The sequence below is a fragment of the Scomber japonicus genome, chromosome 9 (assembly GCF_027409825.1).
Source record: "Scomber japonicus isolate fScoJap1 chromosome 9, fScoJap1.pri, whole genome shotgun sequence".
Classification (NCBI taxonomy): Eukaryota; Metazoa; Chordata; class Actinopteri; order Scombriformes; family Scombridae; genus Scomber; species Scomber japonicus.
The window spans coordinates 33415864-33433005 of NC_070586.1; the positions used below are offsets into that span (position 1 = coordinate 33415864).

At 37.8% G+C, this 17142-nt stretch overlaps 1 protein-coding gene across 1 annotated transcript in view; it reads right to left on the bottom strand.

Moving 5' to 3' along the window:
• zmat4a (zinc finger, matrin-type 4a) overlaps positions 1-17142 on the bottom strand; it is a 164689-nt gene that overhangs the window by 20112 nt on the left and 127435 nt on the right. The window contains exons 7-10 of the mRNA XM_053325597.1: positions 6127-6179; positions 5408-5532; positions 5211-5304; positions 4849-4860 (exon numbers count right to left, since the gene is read on the bottom strand). Of these exons, the coding sequence (XP_053181572.1) occupies positions 4849-4860; positions 5211-5304; positions 5408-5532; positions 6127-6179 (284 nt within the window). The remainder of the gene's footprint in view (positions 1-4848; positions 4861-5210; positions 5305-5407; positions 5533-6126; positions 6180-17142) is intronic.

Sequence of the window (17142 nt, forward strand, 5' to 3'; positions counted from 1 at the left end):
TCTGGGCTCATTCTTGCCATCTCACACTTGAGACAGCAAAGAGTCCGTCTGCAGGCGACTGAATAAACTCTCAGAAAGACAACCAACGACTTTGTGCTCTTTAATACAAGATTGCCAGAACAAAAGTGTGTACAGTATGTACTCACGTGCATGGTGCACACTTTTTGAGAGATTAGTGTTAAATTAAATTAAGTTAAAGTAAACATGGCAATTGTGCACTTACGGGAAATGACTATTAGCTAGTTAGCTAGGTAGCAAGCTAGCTGGCAGAGTTAGCGTTTGCCTTGATGTATGCTGACACCTTGGTGCAGCCTTTTAGTAAATAAAGAAGAATGCAATTTGGCTTTTAGCGCCTAAAAAAAAGATGCAAATCCTTGATAAATATATTTTAATTAATCAACATGTTCTCATTCTCTTTAACAGAAACATAAAAAGTAGGCCATATGCAATAAACAAGGCTGTTACATACTGTACACTACTGTTGCTGCAGATCTGAAAGAGTTTGACATGATGCTTTTCCAGGAACGGAGCTGCATGTTTGCGTATGAGTATGTGTGTGTATGTATGTATGCATGTGTCCCCCTGAGGGGGTCAAGGGTCAGGGTGCTACTGGCCCTCACTTGTGGGAGTTATTATGGCACACTATGCCACCACAAGAATGTAGCTCAACTGTAGCCTGTATGACTGATACACACACACACACACACACACACACACACACAAACACACACATACACATACACACACAACTCCTGCAACACTAAGTCACCCCTGGTATCTTATATGTTTCTCCTGTGTTTCTATTCACCTCTGTTTAATACATTTGTCTTCGATTAAAAAGGTGGAAGTCAGCCAATCAGTGTTTGCTCATCATCAATATGATGTATGTGATGCAATTTCTTGTTACTTACAATTAATTGCACCTGTTCTGTGTGGGAAGCCATTATGAATTCATTTTACTATTTAGATTGGTTTGTCAAAACCTCTGTATTAATATGATCATCATACTGTACTTTAATTTAGTTTTAATGTCACACTGGTGGGCTGTTTCTACGGAAACACTGAGCATCTTCATCTGCTGGAATTCATGAGCAAGAATAAATATTGAGTAACAGCTCATAATACAGCTATCTAAAACTTACAACAGCACCAAAATCTATAAGAAAAACAACATTTTTTTTAATATCTTCCTCCATGACACGTGAGGAGCACTGGTGGAGTGAAGATGTCTGGACAGATATACCTTGACAAGCCTGAATTCCCTGCAGATATTATCAGGGAATCCACCCATGCAAGAGCAAAGTGGATAAGACAGGCTGCTAATCTATTCCCTTTTCTGGATATTTCATCAGCAACATATGATTCACAGAAAAAAGGAGTGAAGAGGTTTCCTGTTTGGCAGAACATTTGGTATAAGATCTTTAAAGAATAAAGCTGGTGATGTTCATGTTTTTTTTTATTGTTGAATGAACCGATCCTGCAAACAAGCACTGTCTGCCAGTGTCTTACATATCTTATTCCTTTGTGCTGTAAAGCTCCATTGTTGTCCAAAACTATTAAAAATACATCAGTGAACCACACAGTTGCACTGCTTGACATCTCCCTTTGTTCCCATGAATATACACACTTGTAGTTTATTTTGTCTCAACCCACACACAGCATCCTGCTGCCAGAAGTAGTAATACTGTAGTATAAAAAATGCACTTTTTCCTCCTGTTTGACTCATGTTAGCTAAACCACACTGCCCAGTTATTTTAAGGAATCTCCTCATGTCTATTTTCTAAATTAAGCCATATATTTATGAGGGTTCTTAAAAGATTTACACCACTAGAAACCAGTGGGTATGGGGTATGAAAGCCAGAGAGCATTAAGAGATGGACTTCCACTTTGGATTTGAATAAAAAAATGTTTGCAACCAGCCTCTTTTGAGGTTCTTTGAGAAATGTATAACGGAGCACAAAATCTAGAGGTTGTGTTATGTAGCATGACAAGCAAGCACACTGTAAACTGAACATGTTTTTCCACACAGGTGTAACAGCATCGGTCATAAAAGGAACAACTCTCTAGAGACTGAAAATGTGAGTGCTGTCATTTGTCACCCAGTGCAGTGGTGTGACTCACTGATGTGTTTTTAATAGTTTTTGAACATTAGTGGAGCTCTACGGCACAGAGGAATAAGGTACATCAGGTACTGTATGGATACATGCACTATGCTTATAGTAGATCAGTCCATTGTTGGTTTGTTTGGCTCAACACATGAGATTTTATGACAATAAGAAAAATATCAAATATCACCAGCCTTATCCTTTAAGTGGGGAAAAATGCATTTAAACAAACTCTACTGATGAATTTACAGTAATATCTCTCAATCATTTCCATAAACACATGTAATAATCTACTGTATCACAAAGTCCACCTTAAAATGCAATTTCTTTTTTATATGCATCTGTTGGTAAAATTAAGAGTGTCTGTTTTATATCTAACAGTCTGAAGTCAATCATTTTCAAAATGTTCAATTAAATTCAGAGCTCCTCTCAGTTGGAACCAATTATCAGCTCTTATTAGAAACTCCATCAGTCTAGTCACATTTAAGAAATGAACCATACCCTTCTTTGTGGATCAGATAAGTAATGCAACATCATAACCACTCTCACTATCATATTCCATGCTTCGCTAAATTGTCGCCTTTCTTGTTACACTTGTAACACCATGTTGGGTTTTGTATTTCTTTAGTCTTAAATTTTTATGTTGTATGTCTCAGCATAGGAGGACATAGAGTTTCTATCAGCTGCTTATGCTCATTTCTCTTTTGTTAGTTGTTGTTTATTTTCTTAATCTCCAAAAAATCTGCGTGTATTATTTTTCTTGTATTATATATATTTTATTTTATGTGAAATAAAAAAGAAACAATTGAATTGAAGCAGTAGACAGTGTACATCACACAGGAACCACTCATACAAAGACAATTCATTTTTAAATGTCACACGTGAACAATTTAAGAGAATTTCTGGCATTACATTTTCCTCTACTAGAATTTTCTCTTATGATTTTTCTTTTTACGGATGGTCCAGACCTGTCATTAGAGTCATGATGATAGTCACTGATAATCTGCCTCAGAGCAAAGAATCACTTAACACCTGAAGACATAATGGCTTAATCTGAATTTAGATGTGAAATATGATGTAATACCTGAGAGTGGAACATCTACTGTAGATGATAATATTCTCTCCTCTACTATCTCTCTCATCTAAGTCATGAATCACTTTGCTTTATAAAAATGTTGTTTTTAGAGAACTTTGTTTCCTGTTACAGTACAGCGCTGCTCTGATGACACTTCATTCGTGATTTTCAGGTGTATCTGACACATCTACTGACACTGCTAAATGTGCTTGCTCTTTTTCTGTCAGCAGGACTTGAAGCTCTGCAGTGCAAAATTCTTCTTTTTTGTTGTGATGCATTCAAGCTGAAAACAGCCATTTACAACAAGTTTGTCCAGTTAAGAGGGTTTATTGAATCCAACGTGGAACAATCGTATTAGCAAACCTCACAGAAAAAAAGAAACTCAGGGAAAAGAATGTGAAAATGTTCCTGCATGAGGCCCATTGAGTGTCTCACATAGAGAGAATGGGATGGTGATTTAGGTTTGTTTATTGACATTGACATTGTATTGACATTGTATTGACACGATATTGACATGATATTGTATTGGCATGACTCATACTGTAGTAGTAGGCATCTGGATGCCTTCAGAAAACACATTATCAATAGAGTCAAAAACCATATTAGACACAAATTATTATTCCAAGCAGAGTATTTTACATATATCATGACATGCCTTGAGGGGATCTTTAAAAAGGAGCCATCAGCATCACTGGTAAAGAGCAACATCATTAAACTGTAAGCTGCAGGTAATGATGCTGCACGCAGTTGGTGATGCACTATGAGTAACTGAGGTATTTATTCTATGCTACTGCTCTTTCTTATCTTTGGTAAGCTGAGGAGGTGATTTATTTTTCCTGACTAAGGTTTTTTTGTGTGTATACATGTAAATATGTGTATTGGTATATGTATATGGACTGTGAGTGTGGTGGTGTGAGAGCCTTGCAGTACAGCACCGCTCTTCCTCCCTGCATATCTTATGTAAAATTGGCCACAGTAATGAGAGCGGAGCTTGCACTCGGCTTCAGGGAAGTTTAAGGAGGCTGCGTTTCAGCCTCAGGAAATTATGAGGCAAAAAAATATTTTATTAATGTGCCATTAAAAATTGATTCATGTTCATTACTTTCTCTGATAACTTTCATCCACTTTGTATGCACACAGAGAATTTCATTTCCTCCAAGAAGAGGCATTAGTGGTGAGACGCAATGAACGCTAAATATCCTTTATACAGAGATGGATGAATTAAGAGTGGAGAATCTGCCAATCATGAAATATCATAAAAGACTCAATAATCATTATGCTCCAATCTCAATTTAGAGTTTAGTGAGGCAGTTGAGAAATGTTCGGCCTTGAATTGTCTTTATGGTGTTAGAGAAGCAGAAGAAGAAGAGCACCAGATACAGATGCATTTGTGTGTAGGAAAAGTGTGCAGAGATATGCTTTACTTTGCATGTTATATTCAGCACAATCCTGCATGTCATATAAATGGGTCCAAGCCCAACCTTAGATAACTTAGATAACCTAGATTAAGTTTCCACACACTTCATATTAAACTGATGCCTGTGCCAGATGGTTCATACACGGAACCATCTGAGAGGTCGTCCTTGAAAACTGTTTGGAAAAGTGCAAGGATTTTGAGAAAATTCTTGGCAGGTGATTGGAAGAACCATCTGTCTATCACTGTCTTACCTTGAGAAGCAGCTGGATTCTCAAGATCACAAGATCACGTGAGAATCCTCATGGGATGCTGACGGGTTTGAACCGGACCATTGGTGGTTCGGATACAAGCGTATAACTTCAATGCGTGATTCAGGTGTGAAGAATCCAGCTTCATACAACTACATATACTGTATATCTTAGCATATAGAATAGATGATGTCTGCATGGAATACAAAGAGGCTGCACATTTTCCCTCAGATTGTAAACTCTGCCACTGGCACACAGTGCTTTAGAAAAGCTTCTTAAATCACTCCCTAATTCCTTCAGTCCTGGAAAAGAGCAATTATGCATATTCTCTATGCGTAGTAGAGGAATCCATAGGGGGCTCGCACTGGATTGCTCAGGTTTTGTCCCAGATGCAGGGATTCTTTTCTCACTCTTCTTCTTCTTCTCTTGGCAGTGATCATAGATGTGAGGGTTATAGAGCTGGGAAAAGGAATAAAGATCCCCACGCTCACCTTTGTAGCCCCGGTTCTCAAAATAACCACCCTCCTTCTCTTTCAAAGGCAGGGACAGAGCTGCAACCAACCCCCACAAATTTCCCCGGCTCAGATGTTTTCCAGCCTGTGGGCTTCGAGTCCTCTTCGTCACTCTTATCACCATCAGGGAGAACATTAGAGATGATCTGATTCCATCTCTGGAAACCACACTTCTCTAGATCAAAAGGATACCTACACATCAGGTGTAATTTGGACAGTCAGGAGGCTTGAACGTGAAATAGGATTAAAGTGTAGCTGAACAACAGAGCTCGGTCATCAACCATTCCAATGAAGCTAAAAAAGAAAAGTTCCCTGAAATGAATCAGTACAAAAATATAATGTCCCAGTGTCACTGACTAAATGATGAATACAGTCAGATCCTCTAGTGTGTTCAGAAAATTTTAAGGACCCCTTAGAGGCCCTACATGTCTTCTCATGAGGAATTCAGTTTGGCACCTTTTCCCATTTATATGCTATTATTCAAATATTAAAAAGTCTTGCCTCCTGATGGGCTCAGTTAGAATGATCTATCTTCATGGGTCAGGACTCACAAAGCTCAACCCAGCTGGAACATTTCACTGGGAAATGTAATGTAAGAGACTTCACAGGAGGAAGTGTGGAAACACGCAGAGGACGTGAGGAGAGGTGATCTACTACTGCTACTGCTATGATTAGTCATAGGTCAGTTATACACTGTGTTTATACTGGAATACTTGAACTGTCTCACTAGAGGCAGCAATTCATTCATAACTCAAAGGGAGCAGTCCACCTTTTTTCTGGCACAGCACCATGGCCTCAGATTTGGAGGTGCTGACTTTCATCCTGTTGGAGGAACACAACAACATCATCATGGAAAAATAAGCAGTATTCTTTGAAACTCTGGGGGAATTACCGCTGAGCGGGCTGAGAGTACAGTCCAATTGAACAGCCGCTGAGTTAACAATGCTCATACCAAACTCCTGTATAAAAAATCCCATTTTACAGGGCCTTGTCTGTGTAGGTGTAAGGCATGCAACATAGAGGATATTTTCTAAATAAAGTAACATTTAGCAGCCAGTGTTTTTGGCACATATTTTTCAGGTAAATGTGCACTTATAATATAACTTAAATGACTAGTTAACAAGTGATCCATCGCAATTCATAACCAAATTAAATTGTAATTTGGTGTGCTTAACATTTCTGACTTCTCTGCTGAAAAGTCCTTGGTGGCTTCATAGTGGCCGTCACCCTCAGAGCAAAAGCCTCTCATGCTGTGCTTTTTGATTGTAGTGCTACCTGACAAATGCTCTACCTCAGGCCATGGACCTCCCAGCTGCAGCGCTGAGGCTGAAGCTGAAGCTGTCAGCTGAGGTTAAAATAACTCCTTGGGTGCTTAGGTTGACTGAAAATGAATCCCAGTTGTCTCTGATGAAAGTTTGCAAAACTACCTAATGTAAAAATAGTAGCTATGAGTAGGTGTTATAGTCACCCCTCCCTGTCACTGTGTCACTATTTCAGGCCAGAAATAGTGAAAAACTGTTTAATGCTCTAACACCACAATTACAAATACAATATAGTTCACTACTCTTTCCACATTTTAGTTAATTTCTCTATCATGTATGTGTTTAAAAAGTACTCTGATTCTCCTTTATATGGATTTTGAGTGAATTTAAATGTACTTTATGTTATTTATATTAGAAAGTGACATTACAAGGTGTTAAAACTTGTTATCCATATCGCCCACGTCTTGTATAAAAATGTCAACTCGGAGCAAACCAGAAAAGTTTTAATGGCATGCCACATACAGTATAATTGGAACTCAGCAAGATGTGCTGAAATGTATCCTTGTGAATGTATCTTTGCAGATGTAGATACATTGCTAATATTATACACATGATTAAAACCAACTCTTTAGATTGTGTTTGCTAGTTCATTGCTCTCTGCTATCTCTAAGGAAGCATTCAACCTGTTAACAACTCTAATCACTGTAACTATTTTAACTTTGCAGCATTACTATAATTACTGTAACCGACAAGATGTAGAAGCAACATAATAAAGACAACACAATACAACCGGGAGTCTGTGTAGTTGCAAGTGTCTTTTATTCTTTTCTCAGACACAATAGAGCACATAACCCAGAGCACAAGGGGACTAGAGGGTGTATGAGAGGTGGATGATGTCCTGTGATGATAGAGAAACGACTGATCCGATGCAATGTTTGGACAGAAATGCCACTCAGTCACTCAGTCTGAGCAAAGCAGTTCAGTAAGAGTTTTTTTTTTTATGTCAACTTGCGATAACAAATCATACGTGCACTTCTTATTTGCAATATTAAAAAACACATTTCTATAAATTACTGTTAATGTCATCTGCGGCGGTGTCTCTCACATCAGCTGGCGGCTCTGACATCAACCAGCGATAGTTTGTTTCAAGTCCATGAAGCTTTGCAATGATCTTCTTCTCTGTCTCTACAGTACAAATCTCCGGCTCTTTGTTCACGTGATTTCTGGCTGTCAATCAATGTAAAGAGGGCTCTGCAAAATTAAATATGCTTCAACACGTATGTCAAAGCTACATTTTGATCAAACACAGTTCTGCAGTTGAACATAGCACTGAAAAATGACAGTAGAAGAAATCACTTATACTGTAAACAGATAGCAATTACAAATTAATCTGTTCCACAACAGTAATATAATCTTTTATCATTTCCCCCCATAGTTCTCATTTATACAACTTTAAAGTCAACATCTTGATTTTTCTTAACATGACATGTAAGAAAAGAAGAATGCTACATAAGCTTCAAATAAGATACATATATTTATATATATATATTTATATATATAAAGCTGAATTACCCTTTAAAACACTCCACAATATCAATAGTCTTTAGTGAAACCATTGCGGTTATGGTTCAAGTCCGTCCACACCTTATCTACCAACACATTCTACAAGGCTCTATAGTGGAATGGATTCGGTACGTGAATGTTCGACTTTCGACATCAGTGTTCAAGTTCACTAAAGCGACCACTTACACCTCCCTGAGATGAAGACCATACTGAAATGATAGCATCTTAAGCAAACCTATAACACTGACCACATACAGTAGACTGTATATGCTGCATGTACACAGCAAAAGAAAACAACTTATTAATGGTTTCTTAGATCTGTTTAAACAGGGTGAAATAATATGTGACCTGCACTTTAAAGTAGAACCCTGCTTTATCTGGGTAGTTCTGGGAATGGCTTTTAGTGGTTGAAGAGGAATGTAGCAGCCAATTACGTAATAACAGCCAATTATATAATAATGGCCAATTACGTAATAACGACCAATAGTGTGATAATAGCCAATGTTGTAATAACGCCCGATAACGTAATCATTCTGTCCATTTGAAATGTTATAAAGCCAATAACGTAATAACATTTCACCAATTACATATTAAGTTATTACGTTATTGGCTACGTAAAACAATCCTTTGCAAATGTAATAACTGGAGCCAGTAACATAATAATATACTAATATCAATTTATTTAAGTTTCATTCATTTTAAGTTATTGCGTTATCAACTTAATACATTTAAAAAACAGAGGGAGCTGCACAAAGTCTGATAGATTGAAGCGATGTCACTTCTGTACTGAAGACTGTAGGTCTGAAAATGACAAAACAAATGTAGTGTGTAACTACCAGACCTCTGCAGCCCACTCCTCATCTCTGCTTGATTAGCATTACTAATCCAGTGTGCTGAAAGGAGTCAGTTGAAGTGACCTGACTATCTAGTTGAGGAGGTCACATCTAACTGGAAGAAGAACATATTCCAAACCCACAACAGACTGCAGTGATAACATATCCTACAGTATGTGGGCTTAGAACATATTGGGATCCTCCAGGAAGAGTACTGTACATGTACAAGCAGAGGAACATTGATGGATGGATGGAGTTTGGATCATAATTTAGTTTTCTAAATGAACCTGGTGAGTATGGTGCTACCATTATTCAGGATTGAAGGCTAAAACTACCAGACCCAAACTAAGAATCACATTTGAAGCTTTCAAAATAATCTCCTGTTCCTGTGTAGATGCAGACATATCTGATCAATCCTGCTGGTCTCCTTAAAACACTACACAGTCATTTAGCATTCAGTACAGCCAGTAGAAGATAATGCCATTACAACGTAGAGTAAGAGTCCAACCGGTGTCATTATTGCCATCAACCCCTTTAGGCCACGAAGGGATTTAACTCAACTGAAAGCATGACAGTTAAGTTACACTGTGTGAACCGTATCTGAGGGCAAAAAGAGAATTAACTCAAAATTAAAGCCCAAAACAAATGCTGAATGTATATGCTTTCTTTTGATTTAAACAAATATGCTGTTTCATTCAAGTAAAAGCAAACAAAAACTATATATAGTTAAAAAAACCTTCATATTCTCAAGTCAAAGATTCACTTACAGTACTTTTAGCATCTCTTGTGGACAGTAAAGTATGATTTTAGTCCATGCATTTATTTATTTTTTTTAGAAAGGCTGCTGTGTATCAGATCCACTCCAGTGCTCTCGACTGTCAGTGGAGAAAAGAACGCAGTACACAGCTGCAGTGGAATGTCAAAGGTCAATGATTTAAGAGTGGCCAGCAATGTGGAGAAACTGTTTCAAACGTACTGTATACCAACAGGTGAGAGAGTTGATGCGGTGCTACAGTGTGACCCAAAAAAAAAAAGAAGAAAAAAAAATCTCTTTATTTTCCTCCTTGTCAGGGTGGCCCGAAAACTGACAGAGCGAAAAGACAGAAAGAGAGAGAGAGAGAAATGATGTGGAGGAGAGCGTAAGCAGGGCAGAGGCAGAAAAAGCAGGGCAAGCTGACCACAGCTTGTCTGACATCAATCCAATAGTTGTTTTTTCTTTGTGTGTGTGTGTGTGTGTGTCTTCGTCCCACGCTCACTGGACACATATCTGATTCTTCAGACTGTAGGAGGAAAACAGAGACAGAGAGGACAGAGTCAGGTTATTAGTGATACATGCCTCATAGAAGTGTCATATACAGAGGAGCACTTCATTATTATTTATTAACGTAAATGCATTTTATCATCTTATTCATAAATGATCCACAAACTTTCTGTACTTGCCCGAAAATAACTGTGATCTGATTGTGAATCATTCATTTACAGAAATGGATTAAAAATGTAAAGGATAATTACTTATTTACTGTTACAAACTAGGCTTATTTTGTCGTTTTTATACTTTAGAAGTATGCTCTGACATTTGAATGTTTTTGAATGCAGTTGTTTTGATTTGTGTCATTTTTATGCTCTTACACCTTTTAAATCTTACCGTTTTTGATATTTTAAAATAAAACTTTCTTCTTAGAGGGTAGACTGAGAAGTTCTATATTACATGGCATTCTCTCCTCTCTTATTTTGAAAAAATATCTACAACTCCCATCACTTAGAACATTTGTTTTTCAGCTGAACACACACTGGCAGAATGGCTCAAGAAAACCAGAAAGACTTAATAAATGATAATTATATGCTTTGTTCACTCTGCATGCCTGGACACATTTGCCCATTAAAATGGATCAATTTGGAGAGTGGGAGTGGGAGTGGGTGGAGGGTTTTTTTTTTTTTTTAATTTGTGTGTGTGTGTGTGTGTGTGTGTGTGTGTGTGTGTGTGTGTGTGTGTGTGTGTGTGTGTGTGTGTGTGTGTTCAAATGTAAAATTGGACATGATTATACCTGTATTGTAAACAATTGTATTGTGAAATCATGTCCTAATAAAACAAACATATAAAAGAAATACATGTTTTTGAATATATTCAGTAGGAATGGATTTCTGTATTCTGCTGTTTGATTTATTTTATGTAATCTCATTGTCACTGAAAATGAGGGTCACCTCACAATGTATCCCCAAGAAAAGAAATGATGAAAATGGATTATGATAACATATAAATAAAACAGCATTGAACAGTCAGATGATCAAACCTCCACGTTAGCCAAACTTATTTAGAGGATGAAGAAAAGGTGAACATTAAACCCGTCACTCAAACAATCCATCACACTTTACAGACTAACACACCTGTTCAGCTTTCATCTACAGTACATAATGTACTTGAAAGCACCATGTTACCAATATTGCAGGTGTGCTCGCAGTCAGTACTTTAGATCATCTCATTAAACCATTGGCTGGTTTACAACCCATCTGCTAGTCTGACTGCTTGATTTTGTAGCACAGTGTATCACTTTGAACTATTCATTTAAGAGCCCAGCTGTAATAAAGAAGAATGATCTTTTAATTCTGCTACATTTCCCCCAAAGTGCTGGTTGTCTGAGGTGTGTGAGGAGTCTCAGGAGTGATAACCACCACATGGCAAAAAAAAACCCCAAAAAACTGCAAGTCACTGCTCAACCAAAGCTGAAGCTGAATTCCAAACTAACAACCCAGCCATGTGCAGTAGTAAGCTGTGACTGGCAGGCTGCACTGACACACTTTGATTTTTCCTGCAGCAAGTAGAAGCGCAAGTCAAGCGAAGTGCTGAACTTCACATTTTAACCATGAAACGTCTACACATAAGGTCTGCTAGAGTCCCTACGGAAAAAACACCAGAGGGGCAGTGGGAGAACATTTGGGCTGACCTTTTTCAAAGTACAAACTCACTGTATGAACAAACATCAGCAAACTGTATCGCTCCGTTTCTCATAGAACATTAAATAAGCAAACCCCCCCAGAGGAATTTCTTTTCCTCAATTAGTTTGGAGACTTGTGATTAAACAAACTGAAGTGGATTGGTTTTGAAAGTAGCTCAAAGAAATGATCCCTTAGTCTGAAGAGAGAAAATACCTGGAGCTGTTACGATGGATTGAAAAATCATACCGCAATGTGTTGATCCAATAAAAAGGGTAGAACTTTAGAGGAGAGTGGCTGCTTTTATCAAATATCCCTTTTTCTCATGCACCTTTATGAAGGTTACAATGGCTCTTCAACACCTTGGCTTATCTTCTGATACCTGGTGTCAAAAGGTTGCAGAGTCTAATCCCTGTTGCGGTGTGATTGAATAGATGACTGGAAGCCTTCAGGTGTCGGTTGAGGGGGCCCGAACCAAAAGACAGCCTCATTTTTTTATCGGTTTATCATCCCCCAATCTCTGTCCTTATCTCTCTTGGGCCGCCAGAAATGATTTACTCGATGGCTTGGACCGCTGAAGAATGTATCAAGACAAGCCGACGACTGTCAATCTCATAGGTATAATAAAGAGTATCACCAGTACCGGGACGCCTGTGGGTTTTATAGCACAGATGGGAATAAATGGAGAGGAAACCTGCAGTGTAACCCCTCATGGGACACACGGTTACAGAAACATGACAGATTGACAGTTAGCGTTGGTTTTTTGCTCGTAATCAGTGCTGTTTCCTGTCTTTACAGTCGGAATTCCATGTTGTCTTCAGGTCATAGTGTGTTTTGTTAAAGGAGCATCCTGTTGTGTTTGTCTCACCAATGACGACGAAACAATTAACTATCATGTTCATTTCAATGTGCAGTCAGACGTACGCCTATACAAAGAAAATCATTTACCGCCTGAACTTCTACATGAATTATGCCGATCATCTGGGACAATGTTAGAAAAAACACGCAGGTGTTAGGAGCGTGAATGTGGCTCCAGTTTCATTGTATAAAAAATGGGCCATAAGCATGTTTTCCAATATAGTTTTATTGGCTTTATTCTGCACAACATCCTGCTTTAAATGCAGCCGAGGGAAATAAAAGTCAGTAAAAATCTGATGGGAACCGTTCAACTCTCCTTTCATCTTTATGTGTTTCAAAAGAAAATGCAATAGCAAACTATTAAAAGCAAATGCAGGTGATACCGCAGGTGTTGTAAGCTCAGTTCAGTGCTGAGATGATGATGATGATGATGATGATGATGCACTGAGGAGCACAGTGAAAGATCGGCAACTTCATATTTTCCATAAGCCTTCTCTTAAACTGTGGAACTGCAACATAATCTGAAGAATGTGCTGCTGCTGTAAGTTGAGGTTTATACTTTTTGTATATTTGTAAGCTTTCATCTAACCAAATTGTGCCTGAAAACTCATTCATGTTAATAATGGAACAGGTGTTGCTGGAAATGATGAAGCCACAGAGAATTATCACTAATCTTTTGTTTCAGTCTCACTGCTCTTACAAAAAGAACTCCTTATTTATCTTCTACTGGTTCTTTATTCAGCCCCTCAGTTCAGCCTCTGTCTGAAACAAGCCGTTTTAGCTCCTGTCTCTTTAAGGCCTTCCTCCTGATGAGCTCGCACTGTTGTGATTGGGCAACTTCCGTAACTCCAGCAGTCAGATTTCACTTCTTTCTCTTGTTCTTTTCTTGAAATATCAATTCTATAATACATTCGTATGTGTTTGAGCCAAAACAACATGTGGAAAAACCTTAGCAACAACCCTAGCAACAAAGGCTACAGAATGAATTGTTTGTGATGTCCTTATATCCCACTCTCTCTTGTAGATGCTTCATTTCCTTTACAAAGTACTTGCCATATGCTAGAGTATATCTCATATAAATATATGAGAGTTTAAACCTAATTAGTTAAGCACACAGTAATAATAACACTTAATATTCTATAGGTATTATTATGACATTCAATAGCTGTAACAAAAGGAGTCTAAAATCTGTCTGTCACACACAAACAGACAGATATACTTCTCTTTCTGCATCAATATAATGACAATGAGGAGCAGGCTGTATGGATATTAAAAGGGACAAATAGTGGGAAAAAGGCACCAAATGTAAAAAATATGCACAAAAATAGCAGTAATGGATTGCTTCTATTTTGCATACAGCTTTAATTTGAGCTGCTATACTCTGCTGGTATCATTCATATGTATGAATATACACTCAAATGTAAAAGCTGTCTTAATTATAGTACATTCAGGATTAGGTGGAATCTCCTCCTTTCATGATTCCCCAGCTGAAATGTACAGCAGAATGATCTCATTCAGAGACTTTATTTCCCTCTTCAAGGCATTTTACATCACTTCTTCTCAAATGAAGCTGTATTTTATTTGATACGATGCAGCTGGCAAAGCCCAGTTAAAAACATAGTAAGCTTCAAATGTGAAGGTCTCGCAAGCAGGAGTTCAATTTGTCTAATTTAGCACCTCATTACACCAGTGAGCAATCTCACAGCCTTACAGCTGGATTACAAGCCACCTCTGAGACCTACGCTCACATTTCTCTCCTCTTTGTTTGTGTGCTGAACAGAGTTAACAGTTAGTGAGGAGGCAGCCTGGTAAACAACAGGACAGAGGGTTTGACTTCTGCAGCGGTCTGCACATGTCTGCTGCACTGCAAATAACAAACACACTAATGATTCAGTCCCTGGCTTGCACATTTTGTCTAGTGTGCTCAATAGTTCAGCTCTGTGCTCTGTGCTCATATTGTATTTCTTTCACCTGTTATCTGTCTCCCAGTGCATCTTTATTGGCTTTAAATGTGGATTTTCTCTCTCAACATAACCAGATTTATTTTAAAATTTGATATTTTGAGTTTAATTCAAGCATTGTGATGGATTTTTACATCTGCCAAAAAACCCAACCTGAAGGTGTTAAATATGAAACACAGTGTGTCTGCAACAGCATCATAACATTCACTTAGCATGTACTCCACTCACCAATGTCACTAACCTCTCAAGTGTGGATTATTTTTCACTGTCATTATAACCAATAAAAATATAAGCAACCATTTACTTGTTTGGAATTATTATTATTATTATTATGGTTTATTTAATAGAGACATATCCAATATCATAGACAAGCTAAAACAGCTGTTTGATGCAAGTATCACAGTGTTTATAGCTAATGATAATTTGCAACATCTGTCCCTAGAAGGGCTTTTGTGAAAGCAACAGATGAAAATACAGCACAGAGTAAAAAGAAGATGATCAAAGTAAAACAGTACTATAAGATACACATAAAACTAGACATGAGACAGTAACTTTAGTTTGGAACAGATTAGGACCTGAGTGTTATTTGATGCTGTATGCACTTGGCTGCTTGTAACAAAAACTATTTTAGGTGTTGACTTTGGCAGAATCTCATCACCATGATGGATGTTTTTACTTTCACTTTTATTTATGATCATAATCATGTGTGATACAGCCAGTAAAATACATCAAAGTACAACAGAAGTAAACCATAAATTAACTCTATCTATCATATTAATAATAAGATGGATCATTATGTTGGCTATGTCACATCACAGTGTGGACAAAGTCTGGTTAATCCCATAGTGAGTTACTACAGAATGGTTTCCTGTTATCGTTTTCATATGTGTCAAACTCACTTGCAAAGCATTATGAGGATCTTTTTGATGTCAAAAAAAAGCATGGTGATAAGCAGCGTTTAATAACACACATATAATTTATGAAGCTGCTGTTGCTCAGTGAAATGAGGCAGAATAATATACTGTTAACTGATTTATTCATGATGACATCAAAGCTCTGTCACAGCAAATCATTAGTTTGTGTTAAAAAAAAAAGAAAAAAGAGAGAGAAGTTAATCAGAGTTAGTCCTCTGTTAGGGGACTGTCTCATACTTGGAAGACAGTCCTGGAGACAGATCCAGATGTTTCACACAGAGTAGCTTGAGATGAGCAGCTGTGCAGTGCTGTTTAATGGAGATGAAAGCAGATGTACATTTTGTCAAAACATCCGCTCAGTCTTCATCTATCTATTGTTGCTTGTAAACTTTTAATATTCAATCAGAAAGCATGAATCATACTTCTGAGTATATTTGTGATTTGTTTTTTTTTAATTTTCTGACTGTATTGTTTAATTTTGATGTTGTGCTTCTTTATCTTTTAACATCTTGGGACCATGCTGGAAATAATTGTCTTCATTTCAACAATGTTATCTCTTGGAATTTAGTTTTTGTGTTTTTTTTAATAAAGAATTAAAATCATATCAGTAGCTTGTCTGAGATATTTATACTTTACTGGATGTGTTTACAAGCTGTATTTTTCTCTTTCACGAGACAAGACTCCTAGGATGAAAACTAACTGGTTGGTTCTGCAAATGCACATCTGGTAATTTTGTCTGTCTCTGCTAAAGAGTAATACACAGATGATTCCTGAAGCTTTTCTACCATCTGAGACTGTGTGCATGCAGGGAATTAGACATGTAATTGGGGCTAAAAGCAGAGTATGACCTATGTACAGTACAGCCAGGTTATTCCCTCACTTTATTAGCAGTTCAGCACATAAATACACATCTGGAAGGCCATGCTACTCTCCAGAATAGTTTTATACTGTTTTGCATTGGAGTGCTCTGACTCTTCATAACAGAAGTATTTATTGAATGAATGCCTCTCCAATGCTGCGTAATGTCACACACATTACTGATGATTTCAATAGATTAGTCAATGGAGTAAGAGCACTGAGAGAACATCATCTTAAAGGCTTCTTGGTTTGAGTGAAGAGTGGAAATGGAAGAGTTTAGATTCAGCCACAGAAGGCAGAAGACAGATTTTTTTGTCTAAATATCTGAAAAATCCTTGCTGCTGTTTGCCTTCCTCTCCATCAAAGTGTCAGTTCTAAAATGTGCATCCTCCCCAAACTGACAGCAGGACAGGCTGTTAAAGAAGCTTGGGGATGATACATGGCCTCAAGCCCAGCCTTCAAATCCTGCTAGCACTGCGCACACACACACACACACACACGCACACACACACGCACACACACACGCACACACACAGGCAAATTCACAGACTTAAAGTCAAGAGTACACATTTTTCAAAGCTACTGTATATCAAGGCTTCCAGCTT